At 35.9% G+C, this 23,820-nt stretch overlaps 1 protein-coding gene across 2 annotated transcripts in view; it reads left to right on the plus strand.

The window, feature by feature from the left end:
• Nucleotides 1-22,093, plus strand: part of SH3YL1 (SH3 and SYLF domain containing 1) — a 46,544-nt gene extending 24,451 nt beyond the window's left edge. For both annotated transcript variants that reach the window (XM_084202145.1, XM_084202146.1), the window contains exon 10: nucleotides 21,673-22,093. In XM_084202145.1, the coding sequence (XP_084058271.1) occupies nucleotides 21,673-21,872 (200 nt within the window). In that variant the 3' untranslated portion in view covers nucleotides 21,873-22,093. The remainder of the gene's footprint in view (nucleotides 1-21,672) is intronic.
• Nucleotides 22,094-23,820: the final 1,727 nt, after the last annotated feature.

The raw sequence follows: 23,820 nt of genomic DNA on the forward strand, positions 1-23,820 counted from the left end.
CTTTAGGAAGCTACATGTTAGGTATAATGGCTGGGGTGGAGGTAGGTTTTGATGTTCAGCAACAAGCTTAAGTGGGTTGCAAGTAATAAGGACTTCCCTTTGGTTGGGGAAGGGGCAACTTGGCATTGTGTTGCCAGCATTTGGTTTTGCAGCAGTTATACAAGTAGCAGAAAGGTTGAAACATTAACTCTTCTCATTAGATGAAAGAAGAGCTAGACTTGTGGATGAAACATTTTTAATTATTTTATGTGTACTTGAATTATATAGATAAGTAATGTAATATAACCTTTTTCAAATGCAAGAAAACGATAAATTAAAAACATTATTTTCTGAACTGATAACGTGATGCTTGAACTCAGTTGCAAGAAGATTGTTTTCATGTAACTGAATAATGCTTAAGGTAATGCATTTAGTTGTAAAATGAGCTTCAGTAGTGTTTTAAATGTTTCCAGAAACTTGGGAATACCACACATTTTATTTAGATGCAGTTAAAAATTGCACAGACCTTTTACAATTCTGGGAAATAAAACCCCAAAACAACCACAACAAAAAACCACAACAAACTAGCAGCTGCTACATTTATTGTGATTCAGTGAACTATGAATTTTCTACACTGGTAGACATTTTTCTGAAGACTCATTAAATAAAGAAATTTGATTTGCTTATGTGCATGAAAGTTCATGCCTTCTCCTTTACTGGAATTAGGCATTTGCATTTCATTTTTCTACTTGTCCCCTCTTTGTTGCAAAGTCTACTAAAAGGGTTTACTGGCCCTTCCAAGATTTATTACCACAACATAGCTTTTCTTTTTCTGGATGGATGATTCTTTGGACTTCTTTACCACATTTGTAATACAAACAACCCATGATTCTTTAATGACTACTTGGACATTGTAGACTCAGGAGTTTATTTCATTAGGACCATTTTTTAGATACATTAGGTTCATAGTTTGTCACACTGGAATATCTAATCCTAGGTATTAAATTTTCATTAGTGTTTTGATTTGTAGTTTTTTCTGCTTGGGGTTTCTGCCATGGAGCAGCAAGTAACCAAAAATGTAGCTAAATGATTACTTCCTGCCTACCCTCCTAACAGTGTGCTGAATAGTATACAATTCTAAAAATGTTACAGTGATGTGGTTTCCCAGCTGAACTGGTAGCAGCAGGAGCAGTGATCTGCTAATAGAAGTTGGCTTGGATTGAGGTGAATGTTGGTGAGAACTGAATCAGTAAGAGGCAGTTTGTTCAAATCAGAAGTCAGATATTTTTTACTTTTTCTTCAGCTCAGCTTATCAGAAAAGGATTGTTTCATATGTTTGGAAAAGAATCACTTGAAACTGGCAAGGTGCTGAAACAATCACTTGAGACAGGACTGGGGATGGAAATGGAAGAAATTTCTTCCTTCCAAGCAGTGTGCTTTCACTGTTCTTCACAATTATCAAATCTCACCATGGGTTTAAATTCTTACAATACTGTCAGACAAAATACTCATACTGAACACAAAAGCAGTTCTTTTGATAACAATGTAAGTATTTTATGATAATTTGGAGAAAGTAATGATGCTGTCTGCTTTTTTTAAGGGGTCGTGTGATTTGCTCAGGAAACCCATGGGAACTTGTGGCTGTGAAGCCTGAATATTTAAGGATTTTTTTTTTAGATTGCTTTCAGAAACACTGTCTTCCTTACCTTCTAGAATTTCTAAACTAAATATTTTTAAATTTTATCTTGAGAAAAATACTTGCCTTCTTCTTTGGATTTTTGAATGCAGTAAATTATCTGCAGCCATTGAACTTTTAAACTCTTGTGCATAAAATCAACACACCCCAACCTGATTACAGTAAAACTAAAGCCCCAAAATATGAATTTTGACTCATTTTTTTTCAGCAGAAACCTTTCACTTTGAAAATAAAATAAAATATTAACAGATTGCTATTGTCCCAATAGGCATATATTTATATTCTAGCATATGAAAGTGCTATGTCAAACCTACTGATGAGGATATGGAGGCAGATGAGAAAATTGTTTTTAAGAAGCTATATCAAACTTACTGATGAGGCTATGGAGGCAGATGAGAAAATTGTCACTGTTTTTAAGAAGCTAAAAAAAACCCCTTCTTCCTTCCATGATGATTTGTGTGATTTGTCAACCTCAGTATTAAAAATTCATGCCTTCCTACATAAATTTGTCTGCAGCTTTTAGACAATATTTGTTGTGGCTTTCTTCACTATATTAAAGAGCCCTTTGCTACGCAGAGGAGCTTTTTTTTTTTGTTCCCCTCTTGTTCTCTTTGAGACACTTGTGTTGTAATCAAATCACTTTTTGGTCTTCCTTCATCTTTCTTTTGATTGCCAAACAGATTGATGAGCTCTTTGTCAAAAGTCATTTTCTATTTCCTCTCAAATTTTAAGTTATAATACAAATACCAGATTCTGAGCTGTGAACTCACTGAGATCAGTATGATTTGGGCTCCTAAAAACTCTAATGAATTTGCACTAAACTCCAGTCATATTTTCTATTATTTATTTATTTATTTATTTAAACTTTCTTGAGTGTTTCTTATCTATGTTTAAAACAATTGAGGCAACATCAACCTTTTTTGATTAGGTGGTACCCTGAGGTGGTAAATTCAGTAAGTGTTAACTAAATACATCAGAGCTGCTGCTTTTCATGGTTACAGTTCTCCAGGAATCAGGCCTGGCCCACTTCTCTGTAATTTCAGAGATGATCTCAGTACTTCTTTTGGTAATCTATGAATGCCAGATGGTCCAGTAGATCTATGAAAATCTGCTTCCCAAGAGAATTCCAAGACAGATTTTCATGCCTCCTGAAGTGTATTTTGTCAAGGCAAATTGAGGGTCTGTATGTAAATTTGCCTTTGTTAGTACGTTATGGATTTTTTTGAGGCCAGTTACAAATGTTTTAACTGAGCCAACCTAATTATATGCACTAAGAATTCATAGACCTCTTTTGAGGTAAAAAGCTTTTTTTTTTTTTTTTTTTGCTTGTGATTTTACCTCCTGTTTCATTTATTTTACTTTCATACCTATTCTGCAGTTCAGTTTACATCTGACTTGTTATCTTGTTATTTTGAAAGGTACTACTCTCTAGGATAATATTGATCAAACTTGGAAAAGAAAATATAAGCTGGAACATGGTCACCATGCTAGCAGCCTCTGCATAAATTAGTACCTCTACTTATGTGTGGTGCTGAGCTTTTTTAACACAGTATAATGAAAAAAATGGAATTTTTACTTAGAACTGCTGAAAGAGAGCATCACTCATGTTCTTGCAACTTTAAAATAGGCTTGCTTTGGTAAATATGTATTGAAGCAATCACTTTATTTCTTTATATATGTATTTCTCAACTTAGGTTTAACAAAACCAGTACTATTTTGGAGCAACTCAGATTTAACTGGAAATCTTACATGCAACTATTTGTATTCACTGTGCAGTTCCATGTTTAGATATGCCCACTGATAAAAAAGTCTGACAGCTGTGCTACAAGAGAAATGTAAGTGTGCCCAAATCTCCTCTTGATGAGTGACTTTTGGCTTGGGCATTTTTTTTTTCAATTAAGACTAAGCACCACAACAGGAAAGTAAAAATATTTCATGAGTTTTCAAACAAACAAAATCAGCTATCTCTGTGGTCTCAGTGTAATACCTGAATTTTTGCTTTTCCTTTGTTATTAGAAAGCAAAGTCAGGTCTCCTTTTCTAGGATATTGTCAATATTTCATTATGTGCTTCTTTCTGTCTGTTCTGGATCAAGATGATTTAAAATGGTTTCATCATTCTGAAGTTTCTTTTGCCAACTTGAACTGTAGTAAAATTGAATTAAAAGCTTTTAACTTTTAGTTAATATTATAAAATGTTGGGGTTTTTTTGTATTTGGTATCTGCATAGACCTGGAATGGAGAAGGAGTCTAGAACCTCTTGTTTTTAAGGATGGAGGAAGACTGTGGTTCACAGTGAAGGGAAAAATGCATTTTGCTTTGAAACTGGAAATTAAATCATCCATGAAAACATGATAAAATCAGATGTGTACATACTCCTTTAGATGATGTGGATATGTGCTGTTTATGTGGAAAAAAATGAAACTGGAAAAAAAGCCACTTTTTTTCTTCAGTTTATGAATTACTCGTTTTCCAAGAAAGGAAGATATTTGCTGAAGGATCAAGTAGAACTATAGTAAGGAAGAGCCCTCATTAAGCTGTGCAGTAATCTGTTCCTTCAATGCTATAATTTGATGAGAAACTCTTAGCAGATTATAAACTATAAAATCAATAAGCTCAGTGAGACAAATAGGTATTTGTTTTAGAAAAATTTTACAAAGTGAGACATATAATATTTCTGCCATAATCCTTCATAATATTGTCTACTAATTTGGTAAACTAAAGTATGGGTGTTTTTGTTTTGTTTTAAGAGTTTTAGCTGAGCTTGGTCTATTTTTGTGTTATTCGTGGCAAGACTTGTGACATGTTTATATTTAGTTACTAGAAAAATCCATCTGGTGGTCCCCCACAGTATTAATTTTCTTGCTATTATGAGCTCTGTCTTAATACTAACGAAACCCAGGAAATCCCAGGAAATTATTTTAGAGACTATTTTTATCCCTGATTCACTTTTACTAGGATTGTACTATTACTATCATGAATGTGATAAGTCAGATAATCAAGCTGCTTATGGTTTATATTGTGGCAAGCTGAGAGGAAAATATGCAGCATGCAGGCCTTCACTGGTCATACTGAAACAAATAACTTGATGCATATAATCTGCTAACTCAAAATACAACAAGACACAGAGAGATTGAGGTCAGACATGCTGGAATGAAATTGGGGTCTTTTTGATGTATGTGTGCATGCGTGGGCAGCGAGCTGTTGTGCTAAGTATGAACCAGCTACTCTGGCATGGGTAACAATATTTTCTTCCTGGCATTTTTTAATGGTTTGAAATAAAAATTGTGAAATTAGAGCTAAAGCACGGAAAAAATTCCGTGCAATCTATGTGTATTTTTTTAAGTGTAAGGCACCACTAAGGTGATAATTTTGATTCACAGAATTAAAATATGAAATTGTTCACAGGAGCACATAAATGTTAAACAGTATAGATTGAAGTCTTTTCTGAAGGCATTGTAACGCATACAGATTAATGCTTTAGCATCTGGAATACAAGCTTTAAATGTTGTTTCAAAGCTGTGTATTGCTTTAGATAGTATTTTCTTCTGTGTTGTTCAAGCAGTAGGACTAAAGCAAGCTTAAATTGCTTTCCTGTCTATTATCTAGAAAAGCCTTTGGGAGTATGGGAGCTTCTGCTTCATTTATAGTACTTGAAGCCAACCAGAAGTTTTGACTAGCTCAAGGAAGTGATAGATATACAGAATTTCTCTCCAGAGTGGGCTGAAATGCCCTGTGCTTTACTGACTTGAGAGAAAAGCTAACACTGTTAGAAGAGATGCAGGTCTTTGGACTGATGCTTTACAGAGCCATCCTCCTGGCAGGGACGAGAACATCTACTTTATTACTAAATGCTAAGGGAAGACTTTCTGTTCTCTGGGAAATTATTATTTTTCACCCTGATGGAACACCCACTTCAAATGTATTTTCCCATGAGCAGTAAAATCATGGTTCCCCGGAATGCGATATATTCTCTGTCATGGAGGGACCTGGAGTCCTGCATCTACCTTCACTGTGCTGGTTCAGTGTTACATCAGGCATATCAGCCAGCTAGATATTTCTGATTGAACCAAGAAGGTCATTCACCTTTTGTGGAAACAGTCCATCCCTGAATAAGGAGTCCATGGAAAAAAAAATAAAGCAGACACTAATATAAGCTTAACTAGTATGCCAAATAACTGTTCTAGAAATGGTGTAATAATGCTTTTCACTTCTACAAAAAGACAAGGTTTCAAGAAACTTCTTTCCTTTTTATGGAGAGGTCTGGCAAGGTTTGCATGGAGACTTCTCTGATTATATTTAATTTGGTTTGTCTTTCTCATGAACAATTCTTTTGCCATATTAGGTAACCTTCAAATATTCTTTTTCCAGTTGTTTTTTCTTGAAGCAGCTTAGCTAGAAGTGACCTCTACTCTTGTGGAAAGGAAGTGTTAATTTTTTCATACACAGTGAGACTTGCACCCCTCTTCCCCCTTTTCTCTCAGTGTTGCATGTTTTTAGCAACTCTTTTGCTATGTGGCAAGGAAGGTGTCAAAAGAGGATTAAAAATAGGAAAATAGAAAACTCCTCTGTAAGGAAAAATATAATGGGAAAACTTACCCTGGTCCACAATTTCCAGTATTGGTCTCTGCCATGAGGTTTAGACTGTGTCTTCTCTTCTCATGACATTTCTGCCTTTTGTCAGCATCTACAGAAGGATGAGACAGAATCTGAGGTTGAGACAGCAGAGTAAGTTTGGAGATACTGTTGAGTGAAAAATCTGCCTTCACATACATTGTACATTGGACAAATTTGAGCCAGTGGTTGAATCCCATCTGCAAGCCTGAATTTCCTCATGCTTGAACAAGGGATGTGATTACTGTTAGTTTTTTCTTTTTGAAAAGCATCTATACAGCCAATATCTCACTTGACTTAAAAGCATATGTAATGAAGAATACTGTTATTGCCACTCTTAAATTTAAACTGAAAATTGTGGTACTGTTTGCTTTTTCATTTCAAGAACTTTATCATCATTGACTAGGCTGATGTAATGAGTATTCTGCAAAGTTTGGTTGTGCTTAGCTGGGAAGTGTAATATCAGCACACCATGAGTGATAATGGCTGTCCAAGATGCTTCATCCATGTGATGGTGGATGTTGCAGATTGCAGATTAGGCTCTAGTTTATGGTTCTGTGCCATTTCTAGCCCTTGCTGAAGCTGTTCTGTAATGAGTAGGGCTATCTGCCTTTTGCCTACCAGTTTAAACTGGTCAAATGATTACAGCATTGTTCCATGGGACACTGTATGTGTAAGTACAATTGCTTGAGTCACCATTTGGCACAGGAAGGGAACATTGATTGAATACCTTTTGAAATGATAAGTTGATGAAGCCTGTGGTGTAGGTAGAATTAATAATGGCTGTACTGCTGCTGAAGGAACATAAAAGCAATGAGAATTAGTAATTGTGGCAAGAAGAAATCCCAGCATTGATTTCAACAGCCCCTATGTCCCTTAGTGCAGCTAAAGTTAACAAGAGTTTTCTATATATTGCAGGTGTTCATATAATATAAATGTTATCATGAAAGTGCTAGACTTTGTATTAAAACAGGAGATACTCACTTGCTGCCTTTACAGAAAGCAGTTCCTGAATCTTTCACAATGACTTGAAACTCCTTCTTGTTTTCATCTATATTTTTTCTTATCAAGATTAATTATTCTTTTTCTCATGCTTTCTAGTTCTCTAGCAAAATTACTTTTCTGTCTCATTCCTTTGCATGGTAGTAGTAACATCTTTAATTTGTTTTATTCTATGAAGCTCATTTTCATGCTTTCAGCTTTCTATTCTTGCTCTGCTTTGTTTTCAACCAGTTTTAAACGCTGATGATAAGGATTGTGAACAGACCTTCAAATGAGGCCTTGTACAGTATTATTATTTAGTATGTTTCCATATGAGATACTCTTTGATTTTGTTGTTTTAACCATTGTTCTAGCCAGCGCAGAGAAGTATATCTCCATGTAAAGCAAAAAAATAAAAAATAAAAAATAAAAAAAAAAAAAATAGTTCAAGCAACTGGCAGAAACTGTATAGCTGTATATAGTTGTTGCATTTACTACTCTTTAGTTTTTTTCTAGAGGCTGTAGATTGTTTCCCAGACCTTTGTAAAAGCTAAGACTACTATCAAGTGAACCAGGTTATGTGCCAATAATACCCTTGGCAGAAATTTTGAAGCTGGCCGTACAGAGATTTGAGAAACAAAATGCAGAGACAGTGGATTGAGATTGAGATAGTAACTTGGTATATGTAGAGGAAACATGGAGAAGCTTGTCAATATAAAAGAGTCCCAGATCATTCCTAAATAATCAGTTTGACTTGAATAAAACAGAGCTCAGTTCTTGTGACTGTACTTTGCTTTTCAGAATATGAAGGCTATGCTTAGGATTGCATCTCAGCTTTTGCAGTATGGTTTCAGCACAGGCATTATTTGCATTAATGTTGTGTTGAGCACAGTAAAGCCCTTGACATTGATATGGTTCATTTGACCTTTTCACTTTGAATGAAAATCTTATTGTTTTTTGAAATGTCAGAAAAATCCAAAAAGTAATCAGCAAAAGTACTGCTATGGAATTGATTCTTGGAGCAGGAGGTAGGGGGGTTTTTATATCCTAAATATCAAATACATCCACAGATGCTTAACAAAAAATGCACTTCCTTAATGCAAAAGCTGAGTGTGCTGAAACAAAGATAGAAAGCATTCCATCAGCAGATGAAGATGATGAGCCAGCATGTTCCCCAGTAGGCCAGAAACTCAAAACCAGCGAAATATGTTTCATACTGAATGAGCTAAATTTGCACAGTGACTTAAACTTTAAATATAGTCAGGTCTGTTTCAATCACCAGTTTTGTTTGCTAGACATGACTGTTCGGTAACAACTCAAGTTGGTAATACAGAATCTGTTTTGAAATTATCCATTTCTAGCTTATATAGAAGAGATCAAAAATACATAAGTCTTCTCCTGGGTTTTGTAAGTCTCTTACAAAAGTGTGTGTATAATATCTTCATTCCGTGCATAGAGATTTGCAGGTGATGTTGAACTTTTTATCTGTTGAGGCTTTGCTGCAAAGTTGAGGGTCTTGTACCTTATTTGGAACTTCTGTGGCTAACTTTGCCTTGAATAGTTTTTTTCAGCCACCATTCCTTTGTTAATGGAGAATGTAGTTATTAAGTTATTCTGAAAATCAACTGGAGGGCTTTGTAATACTGGAAACCTGGACAAAGTACTCAGTTAAAGTAATGCATAATATCTAGTACTGCAGCTAAATCAAAAAATAGGGTTTGCTGAGGCAGTCCTCATGGAAGTAGAAGAGGGCTTAACATCTGGTTTTGCTTTCCCTTCAAGAACTTGGGTGTACATTTAGTATTGAAACATATTTAAGAGAGTAGTTCCTGGAATGATACAGGCCTTCCTTGATATTATCAATGTACCTTGAATACATTTTCTAAGTAACTGGAAAAAAGGAAAACATTGTACACCTCTTTAAAAAAGGTGGAAAGGAGGGCTCCAGGAACTACACACCTGTCAACCTTCACCTCCGTGCCTGGGAAAGTCATGGAACAGGTCCTCCTACAAGCTATATACTAAAGTACAGAAAGTCAGGGGGTGATTTGGGACTGCCAGCACAGCTTCACCAGAGGCAAGTCCTGCCTGACCAACTCAATCAACTTCCATGATGGAGTGAGTGTGATGGAGTGAACAAGAGAAGAGTTACAGATGCCATTTATCTGGATTTCAGGTCCCTTCCAAGCCAAGCCATTCTTTGATTTTGAAATTACCTTAAATCCATAGCTGCTGTAAGAAAACAGCCTTCAGGTGTTCTAGGTATAAAACAGTTCTTTGTCCATAAGTGAATGTAGAATAGAATAATGCAACTTTTGCCTCTTATCCCTCCTCAGACCAGATTTGTTAACTGGGCACAAATAGGCATTTGTGGGGCATTTAAAGAGTGGTTTTACCCCAGTGACAGTGAAGCTCACTTAATGCAAAAAGTCCACCCTCATTTTCTTAGTCATGAAGAACTGATTGTTTGCAGGCTTCAATATTGAATTTAAATAATTGAGTGTCTTTAGTTTTTAATCAGAAAGTAGAAAAAAACAGGTGATTTTGTTTACTTGCCCCAAACAGGCCAGAATTATTGGTAAAGAAACAGCTAAGCAAGATATTATTTGTTCTGAGAGTGATTTGCTGAATATCATGTCTCCTGACTTTTGATCAGATGAGCATTATTGGAGATTATTTGGATCAATGGTGACATATGACATACTTCAAGTATCTGTACAGAATATATCTGATTATAGCAGATTAGTACCTGTAGATATAAAATGTCAAATCTACTGTGCATATTTAGTCCTTCCCAAACATCTGTTCAGTGAGATCTGAGGTTGTTGTTTTGTATCTGCAGAGGGTTTTTTGAGGTGAGTCTACATTTAAAAAACAAAATTAAAAAGCCCATTAAGGAAATTAGTAGTTTAATGTGAATAGGACATTTGAGATTTCACTTTTAAGGCTTGGTTGAACAAACACTTGATTTGTTATTTGTCCAGAAACAACTAAAATTAAATTCATAAGTAAGTATACATCTGTTCTGCTCTAGAAGCTGAAATAAACCCCTTTTTTCCTTAAGCTAAAAGCTGAGAGGTGAAAGCTAAGAATATGGAAAATGAGCACATTGGGTGAGCTCATCTGTATATTGGTGTGATTCAAGAACTGAAATTATTTTCATGACTTTTAGTATTTGGGATACAGTTAGGCTACTATTTTTCTTTCTAAATGGGAGTTGCTTGAAGACTTTTTCTAAGTAGCCATTAGAATGCATAATATTTTGTTGCCATATAGGAGTGAAAAGTTAATTTCTGCAGGGTCACCGTGTATAATACACTATATGGTTCTGCTTTAGTCCATTTTCCCCAGTCCCCTCTGGCTGCTGTTTTATCTTTTTACAATAGAAAAAAGCCATAAAATCTTTTAATTTACTGACCTCTTATTCTCTGTGTAGTAATTCATATGGCACTTTCTTTCATCCTTTCTCTGACTTTCCTTCATTTCCTTCATAAGTTTTTAAACAGATCATTTGCCACTTTCCCAAGATGCTGCTCTTTTAAGCCTATTCAGGCCTTTAGATGTAGTGAATGGTAAAGCCTGAGAATGGACATTGCCCAATAAGGGCCCAATAAGTGAATCTCAACATTGTAATATGTTTTATTTCTGCTTATCATGACATTGTAACTTAGATAACACAGTAATTTGACTTAACTTTTGTGCATTCTACCTGTGAACGTGAATTCAATATCACCTTTGTGGCTCTGAGCTGCAACTTTGAGCCAAAGCTGATGTTACCTAAATTTCTTAGAAACCACTTACACATGGTAAAGCCTTGAAATTCAGACATAATCAGAACATGTACTATTATTTGCATTAAACTTCTTCAACCATAAAATAGTAAAAAGTATACGTATTCAGTGAACTATACTTCATGATGTCTTAATCTCCAGGATGCCAATTTTCGAAACATCATATGGAATGAGATACTGCCTTTGTCATGTTCTCATCATTGTATGTGGTCATAAAGGGGACATTTTGAGGTAGTGCTGTTTAAATATTTCATGATTTTGGAATTTTTCTTTCTCTTTTTACATTGCAGGAAGTAAATGACCCAGGCCTTTTTCATAAAAGTATTCTGTAATATATGCAAGAGGTTTTTAAATTTGAGAAGCTATTCAAAATGGTAGTCACACCCATTGCAAACTATGTATTTTCTATTTAAATAACAGAATACTAATTTCAGTTAAGTTTTTATCATTTTGATTGCTTTCTAAAGTCATGAGTGGAAAAATTAGTTGTAAAAGAAATTAATTTTTTTATATGTGCATATAGTAATAAATGTACAATTCTGTACTTTTTAATCTTTATTTCTTTACATATGAGAGTATCTTTTTCAGTGTTTTCAGAGTTATTCTGAAAATTTGACTGTCATAACATTAATGAAATTGTTTCCACTGCTTTGTTTCTAAGAAGTTCAGTTGCATGCATGTATTCTTTCAGATACTGACACAACTCTGCTTACAGATTATCAACAGATGTAGATTGATTTTAGAATATCAACAAAGTGTCTTCAATTTTTTCTTCGTTATAACTCAGAGTGCAACTTCTCAGATTTATTATGATCATGACTACTGTAATTCACACATTTTGAATTTAAAACCAGTATTCTTTCCTGTTTTAAAATTTTTAAAAGCAATTACAAAATGCAATAGTGACAATAAGGTGTGTGATCCTTAGCATTAAAAGACTGAAAAGCTTTCAGGAAACAGGTATGTCAGGATAATTAGTGGTTTCCTTAAAAACCCAACACTAAGCCTTACATCTTTCTGCCCCACCTCCTTCTCACTTCCCTTCCAATGTTTCTTTTACTGTCCCTGATGCAATTCACCCAAGAAATCAAATCTCTTTTTTAGCTGCTCTTCTACATAATAGTTCAGAGTTAGACTTCAAATATAAAGAAAACCAAGGGGGTAAGTTTAGATACAGTAAAGGTAGATACTCCCCAGTGTGACTGATCATATGCAGCCAAGATGTTGGATTTGTCTCATTCTTGAAAAAGGCACTGTGTCACTGAGGCTTTGGTAGTTTCAGCCTCACACCTCTTTGGCGAAAGGAGCGACACAGAATTAGCGTTGTATCAGACGACACGCCGGCCAGTTTCTCTCTCTGTATCACTGGTCTGGTACATATTTAATGCTTTGACTTCAGCCTGATTAATGCTGTTCTTAAGTATTTTCTGAATTAATATTGACAGGTCAGTTTTAGGCTTGTTTCCTTGGTCTCTTTGAAACAGATTTGAATAGTACCATTTACTTCATGTACTAGTATTTCTTATGGCCAGGGAACAGATCAAGGCACTAATCACAAAGACATCTTTATCTTCCCTCTTAACTTTGCATCCCTCTATTCTTCTGTTTGCTAACTGCTTTTTTTGGGTTTTTTTGGTTTTTTTACCTATTTGTGACCTTAAAAATAGGTTCCATTATTGTACAAATAGACTTCTCTCCTTTGAAAACCCACTAATATTTAAGCAGTTTATGGAACCAATGACTTTTTGTTTGATTGATGATTGTTAAACTAGTGAGTATTATCTATATTCAGTACTATATTATGTTGAGTTCTAATTTGACTCCAGGTTTAGAGTACTGGGGTATGGAATACATCCACTAATTTTCAAAATCTCTCTCTAGATATATTTAAGTTTCTTTAAATTATGTACACATTCCCTTAATTTCTTGATCTTTGCTTTTAGTTTCTGTAACTTCATTAAGATTCTTCTCAATGGATTTGTCTCTGTGTTGTCTAGCTCTGTGTTGTCTAGCTCTGTGTTGTCTAGCTTTATCACATATTTTACTCTTAGCTCAGCCTTCAGCTACAAGAGTGGCTCTGCTACATCACTAATACTTCTCCTGTTCTTGTACTTCACCTTTTTGTGGCTTCCAGTTCCTCCAGTGTTCTCTGTTCTCCTTTCCCTTCCATTTTTCATTTGCTGATTTCTTCATTCATGGTTATGTCCTCATTAGAAAAAAACTGTTCTGACAGTCCCATGTGCTGATTCATCACAATTTTTTTTAATTACAATTTTCACATTCATATATAAATACATTATCTCCACAAAGTAAGTTCTCTGTTCCTTCTGTTCCTTCACCCTTCCATTTAAACAATTCGTTGTTTAATGGTAATATGAAAGGTCAGTTACTACAGACCTTTTGCCTTATGAGAATATTCTGTTTCTTCATTTCCAAGAAGAAATAGGTTAATCTGAAGAGATGAGGAGAAGAAGTTCAATGAGTGAATGAATGGAGTAAGGAGTCCCTGAGATGTGGTACCTATCTTATTTTTAGTGTAACAATCTGAAGGTGTGAAAAAATGGGGTTTGACTATAAAAGCATAAGTCAAATATATAATTGTCAAGAAAGGTTTAAACCAAAGGCCAGTGTTGAACAAAAAAAAAGTATGCCAGTACTGAATTACTTGGAGCTAGACATTAAGAAAGTTATCTTAGCAACCAGGGGAATACAGCTGTGAAATAATCTTCCCAGATGACTAATGGGGTAAAAAGAGAAGTGGCAAAAAAGGCAGTTTATTGTCTGGAAACATACCAGACTCTGACCTAGGTCTGAGAGAATGTGCTTCATTCAGTTATGAGCTGCCTGTCTCACCTGTATGGAGGCCTTGCATTACTAGACCATGCTTCAGGTCCTAGCCAGTGTCTGTCCCCGTTTACCAGTTCATACTGGTTATCTTTCAGGAGGATACTGATGGTTTTACTCAGTTCATATCTTCTCGAAACTTGAGAGCTTTCACAGGTGCAGATGATTCTCATTGTTTTATCTCCCCTCTCTCTCTGTCCCAGGTATCTATCTGATCTAGTTGCTTCTTTTTAACCCTCCAGCTCACAATATCTCTTCACAGTATTATCATCTCATCCTTTATCTTATGAAGTCCAAGGCTGATCATATTGCTGTTGTCTAATCTTTTTTCTTGTTTGGAGTTCTTCAGTAGTGTGCTTTACCTTCTTTAAAAGAGTTTCTCTTGCTCCCCGTTCAAGCCATTGTCTCTATCTATGCTGATAAATTAGTCTTTGCTAATTTATCAGCATCAATAATGCCAATGTGATTGGGCACTGGAACCTGGACTCTGCTTTGGAGACATAAAGTTCAATAAACATGGAAAGGAGCCATTCACTGACATAAATGTAACTGTTACTTCCAAGTCTCTGCTGACCTGTGTACAACCGCATATTAGAAATTGCATTCCATCCTTCTGTAGGTAACCTGTTAGATTAATATTCATCTTCTGTTTTCTTTGGTAATATTTGAAATTCCTGAATTCTCTTGCTGGGCTATGTCTGTAATCACCTTTACATTTATATTTTGGGTGTCTCACTGAGAAGTCTTCCTTATTCAGCCCTCTATTTTTCTGCTAAGTTTTCCCAGCTACCTGTTCTTTGTTGCTTTTAATTTCTTAGATAATATTTTCTGCAAAGAACAATTTCTATTTCTCCTTTACTCAGATATTCTTTTGTTAACTAATTAAGAATTCAAGATAAAAATTGTAAAACAGAATCTTAAACTTCATCTTGTCGATCACTGCAGAGCTCATGTGTTCTTCAGCTTGAATTTCTTTAGAAGTTCTCACTTTTACTATAGGAGCAATGAGACCTATAGATGTTCTCTGGGTACCACTTTAAAGATGCAGCCTTTTCTTTCTGTCTCCTATTGTCCGTGCTTTTGTCCTGTTATGATTCAATTGTTGCAACATCCTTCTCTTTGACCTTTGCAAATTCAATATTTCTTTGCTCTCATCTAGATTCAGTTCTTGCTTCAAAGCTAATTTCCTGCCCTATCATTTTGTCCATCTTTTACATTCCCCCACTAGCTCTCATGTTAAGTATGTCTTTGAGCTCAGACAGAACCTAAAGCACCGTCTGACAGATCTAGCTTTCATCTCAATCTTGTTAGTATCACAGATTTAACTTAGTGGTTCACCTGCCTACTTCAAAGTTGAACTTTAAGCATTTCTCTGCCTGCCTTTAGTCATCATCAGGGCCCAATGCTGCTGCTTTTCTCAAGTCAGAAATTTAGATCTTTAGTTTCTCCTGTCATAAACCCTAACACTCCTTCAGAAAGCTATCCTTGTCATTAGTAGTTACCCTGATGCCTTCAGAATTTACTGCATGGCATTTCCTTTGCCAACCCCTTGCCTTTCATATTCTAATGTATAATATTCTGCATCCAGCATAAAATGTATCTCTCTGGGTCCCTACCCAAATCCTACCTGAAATAAAACTCAATAAACCTTCAGGCTTGTTGAGCTCAAACAGACCTAAAAGCACTGCCTGACAGATCCACCCTTCATTTCAAGGTTTATTGAAGGCATTATAAAGGAGGAAGGGACTGTAAGACCTCTAGAAACAGCGAGTGCAGAAGCTGAACAGCTGTTACTTTCTGGATTCCATACCATGAGTTTAGTTCTTCCCTTAAAGGTGGCTTTGACTGTAATGCAGTTACTCACATGGGTCAGAATAAGCCGTAAGATAATTTTTTTTCTCTTCTCCATCCTTCACTTGACCTCCAAGGAGCCGGTGTTATCTTTTAGTTTTTACATCTAGCTCTGTCAGTTGAGGAACACAGCAAATGCTGACATACCTGCAAGATTATACTTACTCATTTACTGCCTCATCTCATTTCTCATATTGCTCATCCACCAATAAATCTTTCTCTTTAGCCCTTCATTTTACTAAACTCTGATCTAAGAGTTGCTCTGTCAGTCCTAGGCTAAACTGATTTGTTTGTGTGCCAGTGCAGCTCCTTAAAACACACTGATCCATATGTTGACAAGAAGGCCCTACCAGAAGGTCACATTCTCAGAGAGATGGGGGTCCCTGCTAGGTGTGCTCCATGCTGTCACTCCCCTAACTGGATACAGGCTAGTCAGTGTCTGTTAAGAAGTCTGCTCTGTCTGGCCTGACCGTCAGATGATGCTGACAGTGGGAGTTCCATTAGTATCAATTTGGGTTTTGATTACAGCTGTTCCAGTCCAAACTCCCTACAATTACAAATTTTCATGCTGCTTTTATACTTTCAGGTAACTTTATTTCGAAAGTCTCTTTGAAGTTTTTCACAAATTGCAGAATGGATGAGGTTGAAAAAGGCCTCTAGATATCATCTGGTCCAACCCCCTTGCTCAAGCAGGATTGGGTCCATAACTTTTGAATACCTCCAAGGATGAAAGCTCCATCAGCACTCTAGGAAATCTGTTCAGTCACCCTTAGGGTAAAAAAGTGTTTCCTGATGTTCAGCACTTCCTGTGTTTCAGTACATGTCCATTGCCCATGTCTCTGGGCATCACTGGCAAGAGCCTGGCTCCCCCCTGTTTTTACTGTCCCTTCAGATATCTTTAGACACCAATAAGCCTTTTCTTCCCTGGGCTCTCTCAGCCTTTCTGCATAGGAGAGATGCTCCAATGGCAGCTTCCATATGGCCCTTTGTTGGATTGTCTCCTGCATGTCCATGTTTCTCTTGTACTGAGAAGCTCAGAACTGCACTGCACTCCAGGTGTGGCCATGCCAGTGCAGAGTAAAGGAGATCACCTCCCTTGATCTGTTGTCAGTGCTTTGCCTAATGCAGCTTAGGATACAGTTTGCCTTTTTTGCAAGAAGGCGGCTCATCTATAGATGTTGAATTAAGCTGATGGTTGTCTTCCACTTTAACATGTTTGGTTGGGGCCTGATAATAGTCTTCCTTTTCAATATGGTATTTGGGGCAAACATCCTTCAGGCATTTCAGTGTAACCAATAAATGTATACACACAGTATTTACACTTACAGTGGTATCTTAGCAGGTGGTATTGTTCAGACCATTTTCTAAGGTTGGCATTAAAATTTCCTGTGAAGTCTTCACTGATAATGGCACCAACTATCATTTTTTACTCAGATTTGCAATGGGCCCAGTAATTGACATGGTTCTTTATCCTACTTTGGATTTTTTCCTGAACTCTGATTATAAACTCAATACTAACCCTTTCCAAGCAAAAGCCCATAATGGGTAAAAATCCATTATTTGTCTGTTCACTGTTAGTTACATCTCTCATCCTAAACCTATGAGCAATACCTGATTCTATCAATGCCTCTGAACAGTTAACCAGTATACTAAACCTTTCTGATACTTGATATGTTTGTTTTTAAAAGCACAGATTTTTGCATCTGCCTAATCTGTTAGTTGTTTTCCATCATTTGGTCTGTTTGTTGGTTTTATCTTACTTCTGCACAAACAGGGTACATGGGATTGCTTATTTTCTAGGTCTCCATTTAAGCAATAAGAATTCTATTACAGCTTGGACAGCTGACCCCAACTGGGTAAAGGGATATCCCACAGAGTCATACTCAGTATACAATGCTGGGGGAAAGCTGCCTAGGGGGGCACTGCTTGGGAACAGCCTGAGCATAATTTGGTTAGTGGTGAGCAACTGCCATTCATTTACATTGCCTGCTTTTCTTGGGTTTTATTTCTCTCTCTTGTTATTTTCCTTTTCCTTGCATTTTAATTAAAAAATATTATTTTATTTAAATTATTTTAATGTTCTTATCCCAACCCATCAGTCCATGAGTTTTCTCACTTTTAGCCCTCCAGTTCTCTTTCACATCCCACTGAGGGGGCAGAGAGTGAAATTACTGACAAATTACTCTCAAATTACTGACAATTAGTGAAATTTACAAAGTGGATGTTTAGCAATCTCACCACTAACCTCAAGTACATGAAATTTATTTCAGTTTTATTGCTGTGTCCATGGCCAAAAGCAGCATATCTTCTGCAAGATATTCAGCATCAGGCTGATGGCTGGGGGATATATGCATCTATGCCAGTAAAATTAAATTTGGGGCCCACAGCTGAACAGTGTTCCAACTATTCTGTGTTCCAACTTCGAGCTGGGTTTTGAAAGTATCATAAGCTCAAGCCAAAATTATTACAAATGCCTGTTCTTCTCTAAACCAGTCTTAGAAATAGCCTATGGCTTTATTAATATTTTATAAGCTCACATTAGAATGTGAAACTAGTGGTTACTCTATCTACTAGTAAATTAAACAGTGTGAAGGCATGGGCCCAAGCACTGTAACTCATTTACTTATGTGATTGTGCTGTTAGAAAATACCTTGGCATTATTCTCACCTTGCATTTCTCAAATAATTCCAAGATGTGGTTTAGTTGTTACTCCAGTATAGGAACCAGTAGGCAGTTTGCATGTGGCTCGTCTCTCTGGCCAGTGTTTACTGGTATGTATGTGGCCAGTCTGTGCCAGCTGGCCTTGTAGTCAAAAACTGGCACTCTTAAGTGAGTCACAGAAGTGTAGGCAATGCATCTGTTCCACAGCAACTACATACAAAATGCTTCTGTTACGCGATAAATGTGCCATTATTAAAAATAGTTTTGTTGCTCTTTCATTCACTCTGGGGCTGTAATGTAGCACACCCAAGAGGCCATAAATTCACTCTAGTTTATACCCCACCAAGTCTTTTATCCAAAGCAGTGGTCCTTCACAGAATCTGCAAATCATTATGGTATGTAAAGATAAACTGGAAGGATATTGTGGTCACAGAAGTTTGTCATCAAACTCATGCTATACTCGTGTATGCTGGAGTATTGAATATATATGCTGGCTACTGTACTAATTTGCCTTCAACCAAAATTTCTATATTTCTGTTTTGACCGCTGTGTTTGTGGAAGTGTGTATTCAAATAGCAATAACAAATAAGGATTTTCCACAATGTAGTTTGTTTTTCTTGTAGTGTGCATACTCATGAATCTCAATGATCTTAGTATCATATGCTGTATGTAGCACTGTAGCACCATCTTGTGTGAGCTGCAAATGTCGTTTCTGTCTATGCATTCAGTGATCTTCATGTGGAATATAACAATTTTATTTAAAACCCTTCTGTGTAAAACTGAAACTGGGAAATGAGAACACAGAATAGATCTTCCTTATAATCTGTGTGGTAGATTTTGTAACAGTGCATTCATTTAAGGTACCTTATTGTTAGGATGTTCCATATAAATATGAAGCATGGGATGCTGAACTCTGGAGGGAAGAAATGTGCATTCTGTCTACATTGTGCTACAAAATTACAGAATTGGAATCTTTATGAGAAATGAAATTAAACAAAAAAAAATTCAATAGTAGGGGAAAAGGCTGCTAGGGAAAATTAGATAGAAAATGGCTATGAAAGAGCTGACAGGAATAAAGGTGAAAAATGCTTTTAAATGATTGCAGGTAGCTAATGGGGCAATGACACAGAACTGAGTGTTCATATTCAGCTATAGTGCTTTGAGTTTTCTCGATGTTTGGAAAGATGCACTTAACCCATGTGTGCTACCTGAATGTGGTCCTTCTTATATGGAACTGGGTTTTAACTGTTTTCATGCCATAGCACCTAAACAGTCCTGGGCCACAGTATTTTCTGACTATTCTTCAGTTAATGCTAGGAGTAAAAAGTTGATGTTTTACTTCATACTTTTTCTATGATTTCCTCAATCAAAATATCTAGCTTCAAACTAAACTGTCCATGAGAGCACATAATATCATCCCAACTGCATCAAATTCTGGAATTCTCGGAGGAAAATTGTGTAATTGCTGAATATTCAGTCTGTCAGGGTTTCAGATGTGACAGTAAAAGATATATTTAGAAAAGCTGCAATCTGCCTTTTTGGTAGGAGTAACTGGTGGAGATATGGACCTGATAAATTTGGTTTTCTTTTCACAGTAAAAGAAACAGTGTTGTGTGACTTTCAATCATGACTATAGATACCAGGAGAGAGATACTGTGTGATCAAGAAAGATGGCATTTGACTTCTCTGCAATCAAATCTCTCCCAGCTCATGGCCAAATAATTTTCTATTAGTCTTTGGTGATTGCTAAAAGCGCTGATCATGAAGAGAAAGCACTCACCTGTGGAATGAACGTATATATTGACAGATGTGGGGGGGAAAATCCCCATGCTCTTTATACATAATTTGTGGTCCATTGGTCTTCTCTGTCCTCTTTGGCTACAGTTTGTGTTTGTGAGCCTTAGGGAAAAATTTTTTTCCTCTTCCTTTTGAAATGATAAAAGCAACCAGAAGGAAAAAAAAAAATCTGTGGATATCAGTTGCTGAAGACAGACTGCGAAAAAAGAACAAAAAAAGTTGTATCAGGGCTTCTCTCACCACACTTTCTAGCTCTCTGCTTGCAATGTGTAAACTAGTGAGAGGCTGGGTTTCCCCTTTTGCAACAGTTTTGACAACAAGAAGGTGCATCTAATTCTAAAAGCCTTTAATCTAGCATGCTTGAGCATTTATGCAGCCATCATGTCCATATGAGCAGTACATCCTGAAATCTCTCTGTGTAAACATTACTTCCTGTTAACTAATCTTCCATTGCACCTTCCATTTTTCACTTTTAGATTCACTCATGTGAGAGATTTAAGCATTTTCTAAATCAACATTAATCTAAAGCAACTACCTCCTATAGGTCAGACAGTTAAAGGAATTGAGAGAAAACATATTTATTGTTAAATTGAAGATACTTAGATTTTAAGTTAAGTAGTACTAAACATTGGCTAAATAATAAATACTGGCTAAAATTTTCTACAGGAATGGAGGGTGGATAATAGTATGCAAGATTTTGATAGTTTTAAAATTAATTTAGAAGCCTCGTGGCATGATTCCAACCCCAGCTGAGAACGGAAAGAGTTATGTAAGAGACTGGTGCAAAGAGAATAAAAGCCATTTGTATATGTGGTCAAAAATACCCCTGTACAAACCAAGTCATCTCCAGTACATCAAACCATAATCAGTTCGTTCCACTGGCACATTTTGTGGGTTCTGTTTAAAGTCTGAGATACACCAAAATCCCAGGCACTGCAAAATCTATGGAACAAGAAGGGAGGTGCTATGGATATTTTGTATTTTGCCATCCTATATCCTGAGTTTTGATTAAAAAATCAAATTTTCTCCTTTGAGTTTTACAGTTTCCATGAAGAAGCTGTCACAGAGAACACAAACCAAAACTCAAACCTGAGCAGTGGCTCTGATAGCGGTCATTCAGGAACACTTGTGCTTTCCTCAACATTCCACCTTTGTTCCCAGTGTCTCTGACCATATAAGGCATACAGAAAACTAGCTGATCTTTGCTTTGTATAGAGTATTATTTTATTAAATAGACTGCACTGATAGGCTGGAATTCAAATTTCACTTACCTAAAATTATAGTGGAAACAGAGGGGATTTTTCAACAGTGATTTATATGCCCATATAGATTATTTTAGTGGTTTTGTCACCCTTTTCTACTGTCATCTGAGAGTATTCTATTTAAGAACTTAGTGTGTGTGCTGACACTAGGAATTTCCTTTTAGTAATTTCCTTTTTATTTAATTTCTTTAATTTCAGATAACTCTGGGAGTGATCCAGTTGAAGTGACAGCACTTTATTCATTTGAAGGACAACAGCCAGGTGACTTGACTTTCAAAGCTGGAGACAGAATCACAGTGACGACTAAAACAAATTCCCAGTTTGATTGGTGGGAAGGAACAATTGGAGGAAAAACTGGAATCTTTCCAGCCAATTATGTTGCCATAAGTAACAACTAAATTTGTACAGAATAAAAAGTTGAGGCAGTAATATATTTACACTGAAAAATATATTTTAACTTTTTCAGATTTTATTAAAATGAGATTTTAGATCAATATTATTCTAACAAAAAAAGATTAAATGCTTTATATGACCATAACTTCCCCCTACATTTATTTAAGTAAACAGTAGTTGATAGTCAATTTATGAGTTTTATTTTTGAGCAAGTTGCTCCAAAAAGTTATCCAATTTGTGTATAACTTCAATTCTGTCTTGCTATATGGATTAACTTTTTACATGAGGGAAAAATTGGAAACAGTTTAGAATTAGATATGCTGAAAAAAATGTTTATTTCTATTAAATTGTAATTTATGGTCTCTTTCCTTAATAAATGCTCTTAAATTTGCTTCAAACCATGTCTGAGTTCTTTACTTAGTAAATACAGATGTTTTTCCACAGGTATGGCAGTTAAAAGTGACTTCCTACTTGGTTTTAAAAATCACTCTAAATATTGCAGTTTTTTAGTAACTACTTTAGGTCTGGTCTGTAATTTTTCTTATTGTTAGGCACACAAAGACCAACTCTGTGACAGTTAAGCAGTTCAGCTTCTTTGATAGCTTGTCTTATATTGTCCTCACCTTTGTAGAATTTAAGCACTTCTGAAAGTTTGTTTGGTAAAATGCATGCATAGTCCCTCAGAAAACATGGAGGCTTAACCTTGATTCCTGTAGGAACTTGTTCCACAGATCTCTCTCTCCACAAGACAGAGAAATTTCTTGTTCACAGGTGAGCTTCAATTCTTCCTGGTTCTTCCAATTTAAAACTTTGAATGTTTAATCTTTAAGAAAAGAGCAACATAAACTAAAATACAGAGTAAATATTTATAATATTTAGGGATAGGGAAGATATTTCTGTAGGATAGATGTGATAGTAATGTATAGCACTATACTATGTATCTGATACTGTGAGATAGTATGATTCTCACATTTCAAATTTGTTTTGATTATATTTGTGAATCAACTTTATTTTAAGATACAGATGCTGCCTTTAAAGTTGATGTAACAAATCAAAGCAGAGGTGACAATGTGACTTAAAGTTTTTTAGAACCAGTTTAGTTCCCTTCCCAATGCTGAATCTGCTGGATTTGCCTCTTATTTGGAGTTAATGCCAAGATGTAATTATGCAGTCTCAGCTTTTATCCACTTGAAAATGTCCTTGTTTCTTCTATGAGGACCAGAAATTTAGTATGTGTGATCTTTCCAGCAACCAAGTTATAGTTGCTCTGTTATGATCCACTAAACTATAAGGTAATCTTTAAGTTATTCCATCAGAATGGTAAGGCTAAGCCTAGTGTAGATGAAGACTTTGCTTTCTTTATTTCTACTCATTGACAAAAATTTTTGGATTTCTTTCAGACTGGGCCAAAATACATTTTGATAAAAAAACTCAAAATGACACAGAAGAGACTGAAACCATAATCAAATGTGTTTACAACCTTTCAGTGAAAATCCTTTATATGCTTTGCCTCATAATTTAGACAAAATCTGTCTTCATATAGATACCACCACCAGATAGATCCATTCTGCTTGCACATATTTTTTAGTAAATATTTTCCAGCTAGTGGGAAAAAGTTATACAACCTCATGTAGCTGCAGTGGAAATATATACTGCCAATATATGCCTTTAGAAGGACTGTTGTAGCATCTGCTAATTTCAGGTGAGAAAGGTTCTGTGCTTACCTATCATGACAGACTGTATCTATTGCTTCTTAAGCCAGAAAACACCAAATAAGCCACCATCAGGACTCAGTGAACAGGATTTATAATAGTGTGATAGTCCCAGAAGCTAGATATTGTCACATATTCACAAAGAATAACTCCTGCATTTATGATATCCCGTTGCTGCACTTTAGTTATACACTACAAGCTGAAGCATCCACTAGCAGAATTTTGCTGAAATACTTTATTA

This window comes from Fringilla coelebs (genome assembly GCF_963513975.1).
Source record: "Fringilla coelebs genome assembly, chromosome: 3".
NCBI lineage: Eukaryota > Metazoa > Chordata > Aves > Passeriformes > Fringillidae > Fringilla > Fringilla coelebs.